Raw genomic sequence first — 23,032 nt, forward strand, 5'->3', positions numbered from 1 at the left:
TGATTCAATTCTGTCATTCAATCTGTCTGTGTTTTTGCCCATCATCTCTTCCTCAAACCTCCAAAATGAACTGTTTGCTTAATTAAAACATATGTTCCCAGGTGTCTCAATCATCTCAGTGTACCATTTTGATACTGTCCCGAGCAGTGTGTAGTCCAAACCTGGTGTTTAGATGGTGAAACAATTACATAGTGCAGTTGAAATCTTCCTTGTGTGACTCACACTTCTTTTGGAGACTTCAGAGTCACTGTAATGCATGCTCATATTTCATTGCAAAAAAACTTAATCATTTTAATTGTCATATGCAGCAGATCTGTAAGAGGTTAAAGATGAGTATTTGTTATGTATGTGTAGATATCAGAGAGAGACTCAAACCCAAAATTAAATACAGGAAGCTAGATGAAACCTTTCCCTAGAAATAGTTATTTCCCTATATGATCACTAATATTATGGCTAAAGAGATATTTGTTGTTAATTTCTCCCAAGAAATTACTGTAAGCTCTTTGCCAATGTTCACTTCCTGTCCATAATGATTCAATTTCAACATTAGTAAAACATGCTAAATTTTTTTTATTGAGAAAAGGAGGAAAAAAAAAACAAGTTTCCACCTCCTCCCAGCCTCCCATTTCCCTCGCCCTCCTCCCACCCTTTTCCCCCTCCCCCCACTCCTTTCCCCCTCCCTCTCCAGTCCAAAGAGCAGTCAGGGTTTTCTGCCCTGTGGTAAGTCCTAGGTCCTCCCCCCTCCGTCCATATCCAGGAGGTGAACATCCAAACTGGCTATGCTCCCACAAAGCCAGCACATTTAGCAGGATCAAAACCCCGTGCCATTGTCCTTTGCGTCTCATCAGCCCTCATTGTTCGCCATGTTCAGAGAGTCCAGTTTTATCCCATGCTTTTTCAGTCACAGTCCAGCTGGCCTTGGTGAGCTCCCAATAGATCAGCTCCACTGTCTCAGTGGGTGGGTGCACCCCTTGTGGTCCCAACTTCTTTGCTCATGTTCTCCCTCCTTCTGCTCCTCATTGGGACCTTGGGAGCTCAGTCCAGTGCTCCAGTGCAATAATGACGAATATCTTGCATATCATCATAGAATCTTCATCTGGTGATGGATGGAGATAGAGACAGAGACCCACACTGGAGCACTGGACTAAACATGCTAAAATTTAACCTTGGTAAATTCTTGCTAATAGACGAAGTTTCAGTTTTCTTTTTAAAAAAAACTCAGTTTCTTTTTCCACATAACTTTTTAGTCTTTCAGTATGTTTATATGTTTAAAATATCGATTATAAGATAATATCTTTCCTCTGCAGTAAAATACCTATAGGGAATGCATAGAGCATAAAATGTCTAGAATGACGGCCAGGAGGTGGTGGCTCAAGCCTTTAATCCCAGCACTTGGGAGGCAGAGGCAGGTGGAGGTCAAGGCCAGTCTGGACTATAAGAGGTAGTTCCAGGACACATTCCAAAGCTACATAGAAACCTGTATCAAAAAAAAAAGTCTTGAATGTAACCAAACTCCAGATCCAAACAATCCATAAGTACCTTTTATAATTTTATTTCTACTAAACCATTTTTTTCTGCTTTAGATGATAATTCTCTTTGACTTGTCACCTTTTATGGTTTGGTTCTAATTACTATTTTCAATTTTTTACTCCAATAATGGGATATAGATGGTCAATGTCTTGCAACAATTTCTGAAATTTATTAAGATTCCACATATAACCTCTCCTAATTTTTAACTTTTGGGCTCAAATTTTTATAACACTATTTTATATGCTGAATAATTAATACAATCACCTTTTTGTATATTTTCAGAAGTAATTCCCAAGGAGACAAAGTTTGCTTTACTTCACCAACCATTTTCTCTAAAGTATTTATTTACATTTGAATCAGCTAATGACATTCCATATAATGTTGAAAACATACCTAACTTGAGTATAATTTCCATTGTAATAAATAACAAAGTACTAACATCCAGTACTTTATATCCTAATTGGTTTATAATAATAACTTTCAAGGACTAGAAATTTTCATTACATGTTTAAGTGAGTTAAATTAGATAAAATGGTTTGAGTAAGAATATAAAAATCATAGACAGTATGTTTTGATAAAAATGTCAAGTTTATATCAAAAGGGAGCATCCATATCTATATCAATATAAAATATATAAATAAGTAGTTGCCTTTTTAAATTAATTTTAATGATCTATACTTTTACATCATACACATATATGCCTCTTTATTTTTTTTTAGATTCAGTAATGTACACTTTTATCCTATCATTTCATTGGGTGCCTTTTGTAAGTGGATGTATATTTATGAATATATAGAGCTGGTTTTGGAGATGGACACTGGCTCTGTCCCTCTATAAATCCAAGCATGTCATTAAAATAAAAATTCAGAGTTTCTCTCTCAATGTCAGGATCATAGGACAGAAAGAAGAATTTAGAAAAATTTTCACTTTTCTACATTTCTACTTTCAAGTCTATTGTACATGTCATTGAATATATATGTCTGTATATGACTATAAATAATGTTTCAGTTTTCCACAATGCACAATGAATTTTCCTGCAGTAATTTCTGAAGTTTCAGGAAGAAGTTGGGGCCCCACAACAACAACTCAACCTGGTTGATACAATGGCATGATGATGATAGTGCTACTACCAGACGTGTTTTACATACCAGCTGCTCAAGATGGTTCCAACCTGGTTAGCTGAAATGGTCCACTTTTTACAATGTTCTGGACAGACCTTATAAGAAGAAGATCAGAAAAACTTTACATAATACTCAGAGACTATTTGCAGTTATACCAGACAGTAATCTTGGAACTTAACCATCATTTTAGTTTCGCAGGATCCCATAGAAAGAACATCGCCCCCATGACAGCTGGAAGTAATTCTAAAAGACTACATCCCCTCTCCCAACAAAGTTTGTCCTAAGGTTAGGGACATCATTTAGGGGTTGGTTATAATTGGTATAGGGTTGTGGGTTGGAAGGGAAATTTTATGGGCTCAGGGATTTCTTTGAAAAAAAAGGGAAAATTGGATGGAATAAGATAGTGTGAGTTTACATACATTAATAATAAGTAAGTAATAGAGTGAATTCTTGTGAGTTATAATTCTAGGCAATTGCTTTGATATAGATTTTTGTATGTTGATATAATGTTAAATATTGAATATTGTATGCATTCATGCTCTACCAATGCTTAAAACATTTTATATATTAATAAATATATTTATCAAATTGCAATGTACATTTCTTCCACTGATCAAGATACCTATTCATTGGTTACATTTTGAGCCCATTGTCCTCATTTGTTGTACAGTTGTTTATTGTACAATATTCTAATATGAAGTCTTAGTCTTTAAGTTATATAGGTATTAGAATTATAGATCAATAGTCATCTATGTTTGTCTTACTTATAGTTAGAATAATCAGGTTTTTCACACACATGAAGAATAAATGTTGAATAGATAGGTAAATCAGCCATTTCAAACAGCTGTAATATATGGATTTTACATAACCTAGGGTACTGTTGAAGTGAGACACAATTACTACTGGTAGCATTGTCTATTTCCAGAGAATGTTGAGCACCGGAGACACTCAAAGCTTGTTTTCTTGTTGTCAAAACTGGCCTTTGGTCAAAGACATGCTCATGCCTCAACCTCTGACAAAATACATGGTATCCAAAAATGGATAAGCAGTTCTGTTAAATCTTGACTGGCATTCATCTCAGAAACAAATATACCTACCTCTGTTTGCTGAGCATTGTGGTAAAGGCAAAATACACCAATAAGCCCAGTTTGCCCATCTTTTTTTTCCTTTCTGTAGGCATTAATTTTCTCATGCATACAACATACTGTTGATCTTTTCTCTTTTTCTTTCCCCATGAATAGATACTGCTCATATAAGGAGGTATCCTATACAAATGACACAGAAATAACAGAATTGATTCTCCTTTTCAATTTCCTTCTAAAGTGACTGTCGATGTCATGGAACAAGAATGGGGAACACCAGAATTGTAAAACTATACTGTCAAAGAAGTATGCATTTCACTCTCATACTTACACTGTACTCATGTATGGTATATTTTTGAAGGAAGTGACCTATGATGATGTGCACATCAACTTCACTAAGGAAGAGTGGGATTTACTGAATCCTTCCCAGAAGAATCTCTACAAAGATGTGATGCTGGAGACCTACTGGAACCTAACTACTATAGGTGAAAATGAATTTCTTTCATGTTTCAAAATATGGAGACAACTTTTCCTTGGTTTATAATTTTGTTCTGTAATTTGTTTTAGAGAAAGAATAATGGGGTGAATAACACAGTCACAGTTTTTAGGTGCACTTAAGATAATAAGCTAATTGTTGCACATTCTTAAATAATATAACTTCTATTCTGGTACTGTATTTTAGGATACTTTTGGGAAGACCTTAACACCAAAGAGCATTGTAAATGTTCTAGAAGACATGCAAGGTAATTTTCTTGTGCAAGTTCATAACAATTTCCCTTAAATAGTTTGTAATGTGTTCTGGAACTTTAAAACAAAAGCAAAAGTGTAAATAAGCACAGCTTTAAATATATTGATGGTTTTTAAGTTCTCACAAATCCATATACCTCAATTTCTTGTATATGAATTGCATCTGCAAAGCCTTCATTTAAGAAAAAGTCTAGGTAGCAATGCCTAAACAGATATCACCATTTGATTCATAGCATCATGAGAGCTATGTTGTAGAACTGCTGCTTCATTTGCTTCTTGCTATTCATGACAGAAAATGTATACATATTTCAGTGATGATGAGTATAGCTGCAAAACTTTCTACTAATTCAATAGCCCATGGTAAGCCTTGTATCACTCATATACTTTTTGTGACTGTGCTAAGTTTAGTGAAATCAGATTAGTCAAGGGTCAAGGGGCAGTGATGTGGAAAAACCTTAATATCTATACCTCAAGTCTCTGAAAGTTGAACCTTGTGGATTCATTTTGGAAATCTTTTATACACTATTCTTTTTTTCATATATATATATATATATATATATGATTTTTTCATATATATATATATATGATATGTCACTCTTGACACAAGTGTATGAGCATAGGAATATGGAATAGGAATATGGAAATATTTAGCTTACCTCTCCTTAAGAACAATTAAGAAGATAAACTGTAGTTCCTATGTAGAGTATACATGTTTAATTTGATCCACAAATACAAAGTTAATTTATTTTCTATCATCATGGTTAATACATAAATACAAACTCACATTACAACAAAAACAAACAAACAAACATGAGCTCTAGGTCTATGCAAATACTTCTGGGTGTCTTAGTTCACTTACCAAATGTATAATGATTCACAATATAGTAAAATTATGAATGGAGTAATGTTTGTAAATGTTGTAATAAGAGTGGCGGGCTACGTTCCTGGCACCCAGCCACCCGCATGGCTAGCATTATCCGAAATAATTACAGGGAAATTGTATTCTTTTAAACACTGTCTGGCCCATTAGTTCCAGCCTCTTATTTGCTAACTCATACATATTGATCTAACCCATTTCTAATATTCTGTGTAGCACCTTGGGCTGCTGGCTTACCAGGGAGGATCTTAACCTGTGTTTATGTCTGATGGGAGAATCATGGCGACTCCCTGACTGGGCTTCTTTCTCTCAGCATTCTGTTTTCTTTACTCCACCCACCTAAGGGTTGGCCTATCAAATGGGCCTAGGCAGTTTCTTTATTAATTAACCAATGAAAGCAACAGATAAGATACAAGACCCACCTCCATCATTTCCCCTTTTTCTGTTTAAACAAAAAAGAAAGGCTTTAACTTTAACATAGTACAATTACATATAGCAAAACAGTTATCAAGCAAGAATTACAGTTACAATATTTATATCTATTTTATCTTTTATCATAACTAAGGAAAACTATAACTATTTATTTATTCTTCAACTCCATCAAGACTCCAGAGTGATATAATATTACCTAAGTAAACAAGAAATCCAAAACTCTAGAAATGACAGAGACATCTTGCTCCCTGTACAGTCACCCAAAGTTCTTTTGTATCGTTGGGGCATCCGTCTTCGGCCTTCAGACCCATAGTGTTCAGCAGACATTTCCATGAAGCAGGAAATTTCAAAGACAGTTCAGTCACTTTCTGCTGTGTCCTGCAGAATGTCTTGCAGACTCTTTCATGAATCAGGAACCCCGAAAGAACATCTTGCCTTTAGGCAAGTTCAGCTGTCCTTTCTCTGCAGGTTCTCTGTGTCCAGTTTATTCAACAGTCCAGGCAAGAGCAGTTTCTTGCCCAAATGGCTATCAAACTCCATAAGGAGCCTCTTCGATGCCCATCTTCCTCTTGAAGTAGCTTGATGCTGCCAGGATCAGATGTGTCTCATTGTCATGAAAAGCCCTAAGGGATTAAAACATTTAAATGCCATATTCTTATTCTGCAGTCTTTAAAAGATATAAAGAATACCTATCTAACTGAAATATATCTCTATATATAACCTGAATATCTAACTAACATGACTACAAGCTTGACTAATATTTATGATTATCCATCAACAACCTGTATTTCCTAATTATACATTACATTTTAAAAATGAACTACACAATCACAATACCTTAATCAAGATACTGAAATACATATACGTATAACAAAATTGACCTTAAAATCCACACCAATGCAAATTATTCATACCTATATCATATCCCCCTTTAAATGTAAAAGAACATTTATAAACAATATTTGGGAACATGGGCACAGTTTTTTTCTCTCCAAACTGCTTCCTGCTGAATGGGGGTGCTGTTATTCAGGTCTTTAATGGGATAACCTGTCTGCTAGGTTCATCTCAGTCGGCAGTTGAGTGAAGTAATTTTCTGAAGGTGTTCACAGCAACCTCTCAGGAGGGCATGATCATACCATATTGGGATAGACACAATCCACAGGGTCTCATCCTCTGTGAAAACAAAAGAAGAAACTCCATTCCAAAGCATCATATCCTTAAACCAAAATTCTGAAGTCATAATACCCTTATGAAATCCATTCTGGTTCAGCTTGGTAGCCCATGTAATAAAATGTCTCTCTGTACTTAGCTCCTGTACAGTCAAAAATTTTAAAGAAAGCACAATAATACAAAGAATCCAGACTCGCTGTGAATTTTCCATTTTTATGTGTCTTATTTTTACTCTATCAGTTTACTTTATTCTGTCTCTTTAAAGACTTTACCCTTTTTTTAAAGACATTAACTTTATTCTTTATATTCTTTTTCCTCTCTCCCAAGCCTACGTACATTCATCCAACACTGTGACTCATTTAGTGGTCTTTTATGTCTGAATCTGTTTTATTGTGAATCTGTAATTTTTTTTACTATCCAGGAGCATTTCTTAAAATGTTAAGCAGTTCTTAAAAACTTAAGTTGCACCATGTACAGGTAATATGGTACCACCTGAGTCCTGCCTAGTCTAAACCTTAACCATGCTATTATTATGGTAATTACGGTAGTTCCTGCTGAGACCAGCATAGTTCAGCATGGTTGAGCTGAGCCTCTCCTGCCTCAGAGCCATTTGGTGCCCCTGAGCCCTCACAGTTCCAGGCACACGGCAGTCCACATCGCCATCAAGTGAGATGTACCACTTTACACCAAATGCTCCATTCAAAAGCTCTGTCTCCAGCAGGAGCCAGACAGAGATGGTGATGGCGGCACAGCCCAGAAAGCCGGCATTTTAAAACAGCCAGTTTTTTCCTGCTGCTGAGTCAGGAAAACTTCTTTGTGGCAAGCCACCCACAAAAAGCCAAAGCTGTATTAAACTCTCTCCCTTTTCTAAAGACCTCTCAGGTTTTTAAGTGGATGTAGTCCATCACGTTAGAGAGCCACTCCGTCATAATATGAGTGCATGGGTGCCAGGAACATAGCCCGACGCTCTTATTACAACAGGTAAAGCACTCAGTATATGCAGTTCTCTTCAAAAATGTAAAAAATACCCTAAAAAATATAGGTAGTGTTATAGATGAAAAGATAAACCATGACACAATGGAATTTATCATCACAAAAATTTTTTCTAGATGTAAAATGACCCCCAATGAGAGAACAAAACATGATTTTAAACAAAGCTATAAAACCTTGATATTAGATTCCTTTTTACAATTTGAAAAAAAATATGAAGTTAATTCATATAGGTATAAGGTTCAACTGCATTGAATGTGGTAAAGCTTTTACATGTGTAAATTTTGCTTGCAGGAATGAAAGAAATCAAACTGGAGAAAAGTTTTCAGTATATTCTCACTGTGGTAAAGTCTTGTCTTATAACACTCATCTTCTAAGGAATGAAAAAACACATAGCGGAGAAAAATGCTGTGAAATTAAGCAATGTGATGAAGTCTTTTCTTGTCACAATCATTGTGAAATGCATAAGAGAACACACAGTGGAGAGAAACCCTATGAATATGGTCAAGATAATAAAGACTTTCTGTATGTAACTCATCAAAGTCATAAACGAAAACATACTGGAGAGAAAACATATGAATGTAATCTGCATGGTAAGGTCTTTCCTGATCAGAGCCATCTTCAAAAGATTAAAAGAATATATACTAGAGAGACACCCTATGAATATAATCAGTGTGGTAAAGACATTACTCAATGTACTGTTTTTCAAACACATAAAAGAATACAAACTGGAGAAAAACCATATGAATATAATCAGTGTGGTAAGGCCTTTGCACGTCATATTCACCTTCAATTGCGTAGAAGAACACGTACTGGAGAGAAAACATTTGAATGTAATCGGTGTGGTAAGGCCTTTTCACACTACAGTAATCTTCAAAGCCATAAAAGAACACATACTGGAGAGAAACGCTATGAATGTAACCAGTGTGGTAAGGCCTTTGCACAACACAGCCACCTTCAAAGCCATAAAAGAACACATACTGGAGAGAAACCCTATGAATGTAATCAGTGTGGTAAGGCCTTTGCATGGCACAGTGATCTTCAAAGACATAAAAGAACACATACTGGAGAGAAACCTTATGATTGTAATCAGTGTGGTAAGGCCTTTACACGACATAATCATCTTCAAATTCATAAAAGAACACATACTGGAGAGAAACCCTATGATTGTAATCAGTGTAGTAAGGCCTTTGCACGTCTCAGTCATCTTCAAAGGCATAAAAGAACACATACTGGAGAGAAACCCTATGAATGTAATCAGTGTGGTAAGGCCTTTGCACAACACAGTAATCTTCAAGTGCATAAAAGAACACATACTGGAGAGAAACCCTATGAATGTAATCAGTGTGGTAAGGCCTTTTCTCAAAACAGTGTTCTTCAAACACATAAAAGAACACATACTGGAGAGAAACCCTATGAATGTAATCACTGTGATAAGGCCTTTGCATGTCACAGTGATCTTAAAAGGCATAAAAGAACACATACTGGAGAGAAACCTCATGAATGTAATCAGTGTGGTAAGGCCTTTGCACACCACAGTAATTTTCAAAGCCATAAAAGAACACATACTTGAGAGGAACCCTATGAATATACCCAGTGTGGTAAGGCCTTTGCCCTTCTCAGTCATCTTCAAAGGCATAAAAGAGCACATACTGGATAGAAACTCTATGAATGTAATCAGTGTGTTAAGGCCTTTGCTCAACATGGTGCTCTCAAATGTATAGAAGGACATATACTGGAGAGAAACCCTATGAATGATATCAGTGTGATAAGGCCTTTGCAGACCCCTGTACTCTTCAAAGGCTTAAAATGTAACATACTCTAGAGATACCTGTGAATGGAATGTGGTAAATTCTTTTTCACAATTATCTCCAAATACATAATATGAGCCCTTCTGTAGAGAAACCCTGAAGATAATTTGGATACTTTTCAAAAATATGAGAAAAAAATCATACTGTAGTGAAACTATAAATGAATTCAGTGTCATAATGTTTTGTGTTTTATATAAGAGTAAGACTTAGTGTGTAGTCATCTGAGAAAGCTTGTGCATATTATCATAATCTTTTGGACCTGATGAAAAAGCTGGGTGCTTCTTTTAAATTGTTCTTTTAGATGTCAAGCCACTTACAGTCAGTTAACAAAAATCAGTTATTGTGTAGAAAAAAGTTTGAAAATGTCAACAATTTGTTCATGTATCATTATAACTCTCTTTATTTTAGTTTGAACCAGCAAAGTAATGGATAAATCCTTTTCAGTTACAGGAAGGGTATTCCAACTTTGGTCTTCAAACCAGAGCCAAAGGAAAGAACTTTGTCTCTGAATCCAGAACTAGATAATGAAACAACATCTCCCTGAAAACAGCCAAAACATTAAAAGGCCCAGTGAAAGAAACACAACTTGGCTCTCAAACCAGAACCATAAAATCCTAAAAGTTTCAACAATGTTTTTAAGCTCAAAGGATATCATTAACTGAAATATGAGAGGCATCAAGAGTCAAATCACTCATACGCTTACTTGTAGGTTTTGTATAAAAGTATCCTTAGAAGTTGGGAATATAATTATAGTTATCAGAAGATTGGGAGTGGTCATCAGGAAGGTAGACAGAAGGTGGTTACAAGGAATATTTTCTGAAAAGGAAAGATGGTTTGAAGTAATAAATGATGGAAACATCACTCTTAACAGTAGCCACAAATAATATCAAATATTATGGAATTACCAACTAAAGAAGTGAAAGGACTGTTGGAAAAGAACATTAAATCTTTGAAGAAGACACCAGAGAATGGGAAGATGTCCCTTGCCCTTGTTAGGTAGAAATCAACATAGCAATCTACAGGCTCACTACCATTCCCATGTAAATATCAGAAAAATTCTTCACAGATCTCAAAATAAAAACACCCAACTTCATATATAAAAGCCAAAAAAATGCGGGATAACCAAAACAATCCTACATAAAAAATAATTTCTGCAGGCATCACATTCCCTGACTTCTTCAGATGAATACAGAGCTTCAGTACTGAAGAGAGCCTGGTGTTGGCACAAAAACAGATAGGAGGACTAATGGAACTGATGCTAGCAAAGACCCAGACATCACTCCACTCACCTACTACACCTGATTTTTGACAAAGCACCAAAAAATATAAAATGGAGAAAACATATTTAACTAATGGTGCTGGCATAACTGAATATCAATGTGGGGAAGAATGAAAGTAGATCCACATCTATCATCATGAACAAACCTCAAGTCCCAATGGATCAAAGACTACAACATAAAGACAAACACACTGAACTACATAAAACAGAATATTGGAATTACACTTGAACACATTGGTAAAGAGGACCACTTTCAAATTATAACCCCAGGCATCACAGACACTGAGAAAAATTATAAATGAGATTTCCTGAAGCAAAAGTTTCTGTAAAACTGTAGTATGGGAAAAGATATTCACCTAAACCACATTGGATAGAAGACTGATCTTTAGAACATACAAAGAACTTAAATAATTGATCATCAAATAAAAAATGGAGTACTCCAATAAAAATGGAGTACAGACCTAAAAAAAAAATCTTTTAACATATGAATCTAAAATGCCTGAGAGACACTTAAGGAAATTTCCAAACTCCTTAGTCATTAGAGAAATGAAAATCTAAACAAATTTGAGATTCCCTCTTACATCTGTAACAATAGGCATGATCAAAACACTGATGACAACTTAAGCTGGAGAGGATGTGGAGTTAAGGGAACACTCCTGCATTTTTGATGGGGTTACAAACTGAGTCAGCTACTTTGGATATCAGTATGGTTATTCTGTAAATTAGAAAGTCACCTGCCGGGTTGTGAGGCATGGCTTTAATCCCTGCACATTAGGAGCCAGAGATAGATCTCTGTGACTTCAAGGCCAACCAGGTCTACAAGAGCTAGTTCCAGGACAGGCTCCAAAGCTCAAGAGAAACCGTGTCTTAGAAAACCAAAAATTAAAAAAAAAATGAAAGAAAATTAGGAAACAACTTATCATAAAACCCAGTCATGCCCTTTGGATATGTACTCAATGGATGCTTAATCATACCACAAGGACAAATGCTCAACTGTGTTCACAGCAATATTGTCAGAGCCAGAACCTGAAAACAACCCCTCCTCAGAAGAATGGAAAAAGAAATTGTGGTATACTTACACAGTAGAGTACTACAGAGTGGATAAAAACAATTACATCTTGAAATTTATGTGCAAATTTATGGACCTAGAAAACATCATAAAAGAGTGAGTTAACCCAGAACCAGAAAGAAAAAATATATGTACTCACTCCTAAGTGGCTTTTCAATATAAATCAGGGGACAGTCAGCCTACATTTCACAATGCCCAGAACATATACAACAAAGAGGAAACAAACAGAGACATACATAAATCTGTTCTATATAGGACATAGAGAAAGACAAGATCTTAGTAAATTTGGAACATGTGAATCATGGGACAATGGGATGGGGGAGGAAGGGTGAATAGTGGATAAATATAGTTGAATAAAAAACAATTAAAAAATCCTTGATTCACAGCCGTTTGTGGGTGAATTAAACAAAGTGATAGTATAAAATGAATAGCTGAAATATGGAACTTTTCTTAGTTTTGTAGCTGAATGAAATACTTCCTCTTGCTAAGGCAGACTGATTTATGATATTTAATTAAAAACAATCCACACATTTTCCAACAGAAAATTAAAGATTTATACCATATCTCCCAATCTTCCCAAACCAATAATCACACATGAAACATTTGAGACGGAAGTGCTTGATTTTACCTAATGTAGCTGCATTCATTCTAAGTTCATCATGTAACACTGAGTTCATGTTTTAATGATGAATTTTGAAGGCTGTACAAGTCAGAGTGACAGACCCTGAACTATGTGAGTACTAATTGAATCTTTGACTTCTGAAAACACCAAGTTAGAGTGTAAGATTACCTTGGGCTTTTATAGGTCAGATGAGCACCTACAGAGCAATGGATCTCATATACAATATAGCTAGCATCCAGAATCAAGAACTGGATTCAAGAGAGCAACTATACCCTTTATAGATTCATTCATACTGTAAGAGACCATGCCCAAGTGCATTGATATTTTAAAGCTGTTAACTGAAGGAGCTCTCACAGCACCTACCCATTTAACTTAATACGAAATTCCAAACCCTATACAAAACTCTGTACACAAGATGTCAAAATTAAAGTTAGAATTACAATAAGCATAATCAATATTAAGGAAGGAATACATCCTAATGGTTTGATAAGCATTTTATCCTAAGGAGTCCATGTTGTAGTAGAAATGGCTTAACTAGATCATAAGAGGATGGTAAGTATGATTATCTCATCTTCAACCCCATCAAAGACCTGAGAAGAGCAATAATATTACTTGAGTAGGCAGGTAGTGCAGTCTAGCACCTTCCAAAAAGTGTAGTAGTTGACAGACAACTGACTGACCAATCAACCAAAGTCTCATCACAGTGTTGAAGAATAAGACTTCATATCAGAATATAAAACAATCTTTAAAGAACTATGCAGTAAAGCAGGACAATGACTTCAAAATGTAAACAATGTATAAAAATCTTGATCAGAGGTAGAGTAATATAATGCAATATGATAAATATATCATAAAATTGCATCAATAAAAATATGTTTTAAACAGGTAGAATCATACATTTATACAATCTGACATAATAACCTTATATAGTTGTTACAAATATTCTAAACAAAAATCAAAACAGTCTATATAATAAATATAATTCGAATTTGTGTCACTATATAAAAGTATACCAATGTAATCCATAAAAAATATTTCACAAGTATTCCTTCTATTACAAACTTATTAGTAGGAGTAAGTAATCTACCTATTATCCAATTCCATTTTCGCTCATTTTGAGATCTCTGGGTGTACATCATTTCACCCAATCCTATGACCCACCCAGCAGGTCCTAAGTTACTCCAGGGTCTTGAAGAGGCACTATCTGAAAGACTTGGGAGGAAAGAGAAACGGATGCCAAGCAGTATTTTGTCAAGGCATCCATTTATTGAAGGAAGTTTCATGTCTTAAATACTCCTCAGAAAGGGACTCGGGCAGGGGGAACTCAGGAAAGGGGGAAGGGAAGGAGGGGCTTGGTAGCTAGGCAACTAAGTGGGGCAGTTTGAGAGCTAAGCAGGGCAGTTGCAAGGTCAGTGGCTAGAACACCTGCTGTTAGTGATAGCAGCAAGCCCTGAAGACACCTTGTGGTACTTTCCAGAGCTTGAGTCTCCACGATCAGCACATAATGATTTGGCTAACTTTAAGTTTTCTGTCTCAAGATTTTTACTTCAATGCCCTGTGAGAAAGGAGAAGCCTGAAATGGCTCCTGACAATCCTATATTAGTAATAATCAACTCGTAAATGTTGTTCCTGACTGTGACGACAAACTTTGTTGGGAGAGAGAATGGCATCTTCTAGAATTGCTTCCAGGGACGATGTTATTTCTATGGGATATTATAAACGCAAAATGATGGTTAAATTTCAAGATGGCTGTTTTGGATAATTGCAAATGGTTTCTGAGTATTTGATAGGGTTTTTCTGAATTTCTTATTTGGAATTCTGGCCAGAACATTGTAAGAAGGTGCACCATATCTGCAGCTTGTACCCATAAATTGGTCTCGTAGTGCTATCAGCATCATGCCGTCATATCAACCAGGTAGAGACATTGTGGGGCCCCAATGTCTTCTTCTTGGAAGCTGTTATTTGATGAAAATGTAAGCATTATTCATGTAGACATATATTCATTGAAAGATAAGATAAAGACAAAATGGGCATGAAGGAAAGTAAAATATTCCTTCAAAATTGATCTTCTTTCTGTTCCATACCAGAAGACTGTTGACATGAGACAGAGTTTTGAATTTTTCTTTTAACATCATGCTTGGATTTAGAGAAGGATAGACATTGTCTAATTCTAAAACCATTTCTGATTCTTAAGTAGAGATGGAAACACAAAAGGACATCTTATAAAGCTGTAGCCCATACAAAGCACCTAACAGATTATCTCTCTGGGGGTGTGCCTCCTCACAGGTTTACAGGTCAGTATCTGCCCCCTTCCTGAGATATAAAGCATACAGTGTGACAAACAGAACCAGAAGAGACAGATCAGCTACTACAGGTGAGGAAAAAATGAAAATATTCCAGATAGTGAGAACAGTGTAAGCCATGGCTTAGAGGCTGCAGCAAAGTCAGCAGGACCTTTAGAGACATTCATTCCTATGCCATCAAAGCAGCAACAGCACACATCTGCCCTAAGCCAGAAACTCTCGAAGGAACACACACTGTGTTTTGACAGTCTTCCAAATAATTCCAGTATGTGTGTAAGTTTTAGGACCTCTTATCCAGGCTACCAGCTCTCAAATGCTGTTTTCAGGTCACTTCTCTGTGATAGGATAAGAGGTGAAGTGGATGTAACTTCAGGTAAGTTTGGAAGTGCATAGTCTACATTGCTTTTGGAGAGCTTCCAATAAACATTAGCCATTGAAACGTTTTAAAAATCCTACAGTAAAGACCTTTATTTCTCATTCAGCTTTGGCTCTCTGTGATTCTGCCTATTGATACTTCCATAAATACCCTCTTAGGGATGTTATCCTCACTAGTCACATGGATGCGATGTAACCTACAGAAGATGAGGAGACTGTCTTCAAGTCACAGAATGTGTATCCATGTTGGAAAAGACCTTAAAATTTTTTGTGTTCTCAATACACTGCATGCTCTCTCCTTCCACTCTACTGTGTATCCAGGCATAACTCTGCATTATGTAGACCAGAAGCAGGACAAAAGTCTCTGCATTTATCTTGAAGGAATTTTCTGACTACTCATCCCTGGAAGATCTATTCTTTCCTCTGTGCTCAGTTATGAACCTGGTGACCCTGCTCCGAACACTGCCTTCATGACTGTGTGTATGTTTGATCCCTGCCTACACACACCATATACAATTTCTGAGTAATATTTCCATTTAGACAATCTGCTACACATCTACTTTTGTGCCTCTGATGCTGTTCCACCTACTCTCATCCCAGAAGACCATCTCTCTGATGGCTGTGACATCCAGATGCATCTGAGACTTTCCACAGGCTCCACAGAATGCCTGCTGCTTGTCATCACAGCCTGTGATTACTACCTTGCTATTTGTCAGCAACTCAGGTACCTGTGCACATGAGCCACAGCTTTTTCTCAATGCCTCCAAGAGCCGTCTGGGTATTCTATGTCATCAGGTAGTTGACAGAAACAGTCATTGCCATGAGACTGTCATTGTATGGCCACCAAGTATTTAGAAAGTTCACCTGCAAGGTCCTGGGTGTGCTGAAGCTGGCCTGTGGTGACATATCAGTTAAAAATGACTTTGTCCTTGTGGATGCCATCCTTCTGTTACCTCTACTCAAGTACCTCATTAGCCTTTCTGACATGCCAATCCTGGTCACCTTCCTAAAGGTGCTCTCAGCCAGCAGGCCCTGCAAATGCTTTTCCACCTGCTTGGAGCACCTTGCTGTGGTCCTATTTTTCTATAGTATCATCATGTTTCATGTACATGAAACCTATGAACACAAATGGTTATATCTCTAACATGGTCTTTACAGTCCTCTTCATTGTGGACTTCACACCCATCAAGCAGGAAGTGATCTGCAAAGATAGGGATCTTGACTTTCTGTTTGTGTCATCAAATGCCAATACCAATGCAGAGCAGATTATAGAACTATGGGGACCTCCACTGTAGAGACACAGTCTGTCTCACTAAGTCTGTCAGTCTGACTCCCCAGTTTTCTCCTGTCCTGAACTTGTCTGAGCTAGTGTCCAGCATTTTAATGTGATCTAATCTCAAGACTTCAGCCTTCGCTAGGTTCCTTCATTCACAACTATAATACCAGCATGTGTGGCTAAAGCAGATTGATGGTTAAATTAATGTCATCCTGTGCTACATAGTGTGACCAGTACCAAGAAAATAAATAGATACTAGACATTAGTATTTCCTTCTTAATGTGTCCTCAGTGGGCACTGGGAGTACCATTTTAAGTACTACTTAAGAGTGCATCATTTCCTGACTGACAGTCACAAAGGGCTCCTCACTGCTCTTAAAAAGATGTTCATCAGCAGGACCTCACAGCTGCCTGCCTGACTGCCTGCCTAGTTCCTAGCCTTCTCCCAGACTTTCAGTCACACACAATTGACAAATGTGAGTTTCGATCTTCCCTAAACTCCCTACCCCACAAACTCTTGTGTTCTTCTTGTGAGGCAGTTATTATCAGCACTCATTCAAGAACACTTGAACTTTCTTTCCCTTTAGGCTCAAAGCTGTTTTCTCCTCTCATTATCTCCCTCCTGTATCCTTGGTTTCTAATATTGTTTATGGCCAGATGGCATTTTTAGGAATGTATTTTTTATTGATTTTTATTGAATTCAACATTTCTCTCTATTCTCCTCCCTGCCTCTTCCCTACCCCCTTTAGCCTTCCCACAAGGTCCACAATGGGACCTTGATCTAAATTTGGTCAGGAGATTCTGTCTTTCTCTACTTCTCCTGTAGATTAGATCTGTGTAAGTCTCTTTTAGTGTCCTCATTTTTGGGTAATTTCTTTGGGATTGTGGTTTGTAGGCTAGTTTTCTTGGGTTTATGTTTAAAAACTACCTGTGAGTGAATCCCTGTGATAATTGTCTTTCTGTGTCTGGGTTACCTCACACGAAATAATGTTTTCCAGCTCTATCCATTTTCCTCCAAAATTTAAGCTGTCATTATTATTTTTCTGCTGTGTAGTACTCCATTATGTAAATGTACCACATTTTCCTTATCTATTCATTGGTCAAAGGGCATTTAGGTTCTTTCCATGTTCTGGCTATGACCAACAATGCTGCTATGAACATAGTTGAGCACTTGTCCTTGTGCATGTTTGAGGATCCCTTGGTTATATAGCCAAAAGTGGTATTACTGGGTCTTGAGGAAGGTTGTTTCCTAATTTTTTGAGAAACCACTGTACTGACATCCAAAGGGGCTGTACTATCTTGCATTCCCACCAGCAATGCAGGAGTGTTGCCTTTACCCCACAACTTCTCCAGCATAAGTTGTCATCAGTGTTTTTGATCTTGGCCATTCTTACTGGTGTAAGATGGAATCTCAGAGTTGTTTTGATTTGCATTTCTCTGACAACTAAGGATGTTGACCATTTCCTTAAGTGTCTTTCAGTCACTTTACATTCCTCTACTGAGAGTTCTCTGTTTAGTTCTGTGCTCAGTTTTTTATTGGATCATTTGTTCTTTTGATGAGCAATTTCTTGAGTTCTTTGTATATTCTGGAGACTGTATGATGTGGGATTAGCGAAGATATTTTCCCATTCTGCAGGCTGTCATTTTGTCTTATTAACCATGTTCTTTGATTTACAGAAGATTTTCAGTTTCAAGAGGTCCAATTTATTAATTGTTTCTCTCATTGTCTGTGCTGCTGGGGTTATATTTAAAAACTGGTCTCCTGTGCCATTGCTTTCAAGTGTACTTCCCACTCTCTTTTCTATAAGGTTCAGTATGGCTGGCTTTATGTTGAGGTCTTGGATCCATTTTGGACTCGAGTTTTGTGCATGGTGATAGATATGGTCTATTTTCCTTCTTCTACATGTTGATATCCAGTTATGTTAGCACCATTTCTTAAATATGCTTTCTTTTTTCCATTTGATATTTTTTGTTTCTTTGTCAAAAATCAGGTGTTTGAATATGTGTGGATTAATATCTGGGTCTTCGATTCAGTTCCATTGATCTTCCTGTCTGTTCTTATGCCAGTGCCAGACAGTTTTCAGTACTGTAGCTCCTTAGTAAAGTTTGAAGTCAGGGATTGTGATTCCTCCAGAAGTTCTTTTATTGTACAGGATTATTTTGGCTGTCCTGGGATTTTTGCTTTTCTATATGATGTTGAGTACCATTCTTTTGAGGTCTGTGAAGAATTTTGCTGAGACTTTGATGAGCATCTCATTGAATCTGTAGATTGCTCTTAGTAAAGTTGCCATTTTTACTATGTTAATTCTGCCTACCCAAGAGTATAGGAGATCTTTCCACTTTCTGGTGTCTTCTTCAATTGCTTTCATCAAGGATTCAAAGTTCCTGTCATACAAGTCTTCCACTTGTTTGGTTAGAGTTATTCTGATATTTTATGCTACTTGTGGTTATTTTGAAGGGTGTTATTCCTCTGATTTCTTCCCCAGACATTTTATTGTCTGTGTATAGGAGGGATACTGATTATTTTTTTTAGTTGATCTTGTTTCCTGCTACATTACTGAATGAAAGTCTTTATGAGTTGTAGAAGTTCCTTGGCATAATTTTTGGGATTGCTTATGTAAACTATCATGTCATCAACAAACAGTGAGAGTTTGACTTCTTCTTTTCTAAATTGTATTCCCTTGATTTCCCATTTGTATCTTATTGTTCTGGCTAGGACCTTAAGAAATATGATGAATAGATATGGAGAGAGTGGACAATCTTTTCTCATTCTTGATTTCTGTGGAATCACTGAGAGTTTCTCTCCATTATAGTGTGTTGTTGGCTGTTGTCTTGCTGTATATTGCCTTTATTATGTTTAGCATATTCCTTGTGTCCCTGTTCTCTCCAAGATTGTTATCATTAAGAGATGTTGTATTTTGTCTAAACCTTTTTTTGACATCTAATGAGATGATCATGTGGTTTTTATTTTTCAGTTTTTTTATATGGTGGATTATTTTGACAGATTTTCATATGTTGAACCATCCTTGCATCTCTGTTATGAAGCCAACATGAGAATGCTGCCTAATGGTTCTCATGTGTTCTTGGATTTGGTTTGCCAGTATTTTATTTGGTGTTTTTGCATCAATGTTCACTAGTGAGATTGGTCTGTAATTCTCTTTCTTTATAATGTCTTTCTGTAGTTGGAGTATCAGTGTAATTGTAGCCTCATAAAAAGAGTTTGGCAATTTTCCTTACTTTTCTATTGTGTGGAATAATGTGAGGAATATTGGTATTAGTTCTTTGAAAGACTTGTAGAATTCTAAGCTGAAACCCTCTGGTCCTGGGTTTTTTTTGTTGGGGGACTTTATTTGACTATATCTATTTATTCAGCAATTATAGGTGTGTTTAATTTGCTTATCTGGTCTTGATTTAATTTTGGTAAGTGATATGTATCCAGAAAGTTGCCCATTTTCTTTAAGTTTTCCAATTTTGTGGAGTACAAGTTTTCAAAATATGACCTGGTGATTCTCTGTATTTCCTCTGTGTCTGCAGCTATGTCCCCCTTTCATTTCTGTTTTTGTTAATTAGATATTCTCTCTCTACCTTTTGTTAATTTGGATAAAGGTTTGTCTATTTTATTTTTTTCTTGAAGAACCTACTCTTTATTTCATTGATTCTTTGTATTTTTTCTTTGTTTCAATTTTGTTGATTTCAGCTCTTAATTTGATTATGTCCTGCCATCTAGATCTCTTAGGTGAGTTTGCTTCTTTTTGTTCCAAAACTTTAAATTTTCTGTTAATTCACTAGTGTGGGATTTTTCCAGCTTCTTTATGTAGGCATTTAATTCTATGAACTTTCCTGTTAACACTGCTTTCATTGCGTCCCATAAATTTGGGTATGTTGTGTGGTCATTTTCATTGAATTTTAGGAAGTTTTAATTTCCCTGACTCATTGATGATTCAGGTTAACATTGCTTAATTTCCCTGTGTTTGTAGGTTATCTGAAATTAGTATTGCTGTTTACTTCTAGTTTAAACCATGATAGTATGAGAAAGTACATTGTAGTATTCCAATTTTTTTTTTGTATTTGTTGAGGTTCGGTTTGAGTATGTGGTCAGTTTTTCTATAGGTTCCATCAGGTGCTGAGAAGAAAGTATTTTCTTTTGTTTTGAATGGAATATTATGTAGATGTATGTTAAGTCCATTTGGGTCATAATATCTGTTAGTTCTCTTATTTCTCTGTTCATTTTTTGTCTGATTGACCAGGCCAGTGATGAGAGGGGAAAATCGAAGTTTTCCACTATTAGTGTGTGGAGTTTAATGTATGTTTTAAGCTTTAGAAGTGTTTCTTTTACATATCAGGGTGCCCTTGCATTTGGGGCATAGATGTTCAGTAATGAGATTTCTCTTGATGGATTTTTCCTGTGACTAGTATGAAATGACCTTCTTTGTCTCTTTTGATTGATTTTAGCTTGAATTCTATTTTGTTAGATATTAGGATAGCTACACCTGATGTTTCTTATTTCCATTTGATTGGAATCCTTTTTCCTAACCTTTCCTCGGAGACAGTGTCTGTCTTTGAGGTTGAGATGTGGTTTTTTTTTTGTATGCAGAAGAAAAATGGATTGTGTATTCACATGCAATCTGTTAGCCTGTGTCTTTTTATAGGTGAGTGAGTCCATTTACATTAAGGGATATTAATGACCAGTGATTGCTATCTCCTGTTAATTTAGTATTCATTGTTGGTGATGTTAACTTGTGCATTTTCCCCTTCTTTGGAATTTGCTACTATGTGACCATCAATTGTCTATGTTTTTGTTGGTTAAGCCAATTTTCTTCAGTTGGAGTTTTCCTTTTAGTATTTTTTGTAGGGCTGAGTTTGTAGCTAGGTACTGGTTAAATCTAGTTTTTTCATGGAATGTCTTGTTTTTTTCCTTCTATGGTAATTGAAAGTTTTATTAGGTATAGTATTCTGGGCTGGCATTTGTGGTCTCTTAATGTCTGTATAATGTTTGATCATGACCTTCTGGCTTTCACTGTCTCCAATGAGGAGTCAGGTATAATTCTGATAGGTCTACCATTATATGGTACTTGGCCATTTTTTTTGCAGCTCTTAATATTCCTTCTTGACTCTATATGTTAATGTTTTGATTATTATGTGTTGAAGGGACTTTTTATGGATCCAGTCTATTTGGTGTTCTGTAAACTTCTTTTATCTTCATAGGTATATATTTCTTTAAGTTGAGAAAGTTTTCTTCTATGATTTTGTTAAATATATTTTGTGTGTTTTTGAGTTGAGCTTCTTTTTCTATTTTTATTATTCTTTGATTTGGCCTTTTCATGGTGTCTCATATTTCCTGGATATTTTGGGTTAAGCTTTTGATACATTTAATATTTTATTTAACTGATGAGTTTTTTTCCTGTATTATATCTTCAGTGCTTGAGCTTCTCTCTTCCATGTCTTATATACTGTTATTCATGATTGTGTTTGTGGTTCCTGATCATTTTCTCATTATTTTTTTTTCTATAATCCCCTCAGTCTGTTTTTTTTTATTGTCTCTATTTTAGTTTTCAAGTCTTGAATAGTTTCTTTCATATGGTTGATTGCTTTTTCTTGGATTCTTTAAGGGATTTGATTATGTCTTCCAATTTTTTTTTGCCTTTCCCTCCAATTCTTTGGGGGAATTTCTCATTTCCTCTTTATGAGTTACAAACTCTTGAATTTATTTTTTAGGTCACTTTCCTCTGCTTCATCTATATTTTGTTGTTCAAGTCTTGCTGTTGAAGGTTCTTTAGGTTTTCCTGGTGTTTTATTGCTCTTTGTGGTGTTGCATATGGTTTTACCTTTTGTACTCTTTTATTCCACTCTTAGGTGCATGTTGCAGCTGTCTGAGATTCTATTGATTAATATTCTAGGTGTCCATGAATCCAAAGCTCAGATGATTGTTTTGTGGTACTATCAGTACTATAGTTCTAGTTACCCCATTGGTTATCCTGTGTTCCTAGAGATAGCTCAACATTCCTGGGCTTTGCTCTGCTCACTTGGAGTTTGCTGTCTCAGGACTACTTTGGCCTAGGTTACCAGCTTTGACCTGTTTCTGTAAATTTTGGTCTGGATTTCCTCCTGCAGAAGTCCCTGGCTTGGAGTTGGTCTTGCAAATATCTTTGCCTTTGGTCTATTGCTTCAGAATTCCCAGGCTCAAGTGCGCCCAGAACAGTAGAAGACCTGGCTCAGTCTTACTCCCTCAGAGTTCTCAGATTCACACTTGGACCTGCAGAGGTTTCAGTTTCCTGTCTATTCCCTTTGATGTCCCTGACCAAGGCCCTGAGCAACAGAGGTCCTGGATCAGCATTTTTCCCTCTAAGGT

General features: G+C 36.3%; 1 protein-coding gene and 1 pseudogene across 1 annotated transcript; both read left to right on the forward strand.

The window, feature by feature from the left end:
* Nucleotides 1-3,983: 3,983 nt before the first annotated feature.
* On the forward strand, nt 3,984-9,522 carry LOC121458692 (zinc finger protein 431-like). The gene is made up of 4 exons (XM_041667969.1): nt 3,984-4,218; nt 4,416-4,476; nt 6,889-6,897; nt 8,670-9,522. The coding sequence occupies exons 1-4, from the start codon at nt 3,984-3,986 to the stop codon at nt 9,520-9,522; spliced, it is 1,158 nt and encodes a 385-aa protein (XP_041523903.1).
* Nucleotides 9,523-9,532: 10 nt separating this feature from the next.
* On the forward strand, nt 9,533-16,703 carry LOC121458693 (annotated as a pseudogene).
* The last annotated feature ends 6,329 nt before the right edge of the window (nt 16,704-23,032 follow it).

The sequence above is a fragment of the Microtus oregoni genome, unplaced genomic scaffold, assembly GCF_018167655.1.
Source record: "Microtus oregoni isolate MIOR12 unplaced genomic scaffold, Mior012 000018F_ref0000195, whole genome shotgun sequence".
In the NCBI taxonomy this organism is placed as follows: domain Eukaryota; kingdom Metazoa; phylum Chordata; class Mammalia; order Rodentia; family Cricetidae; genus Microtus; species Microtus oregoni.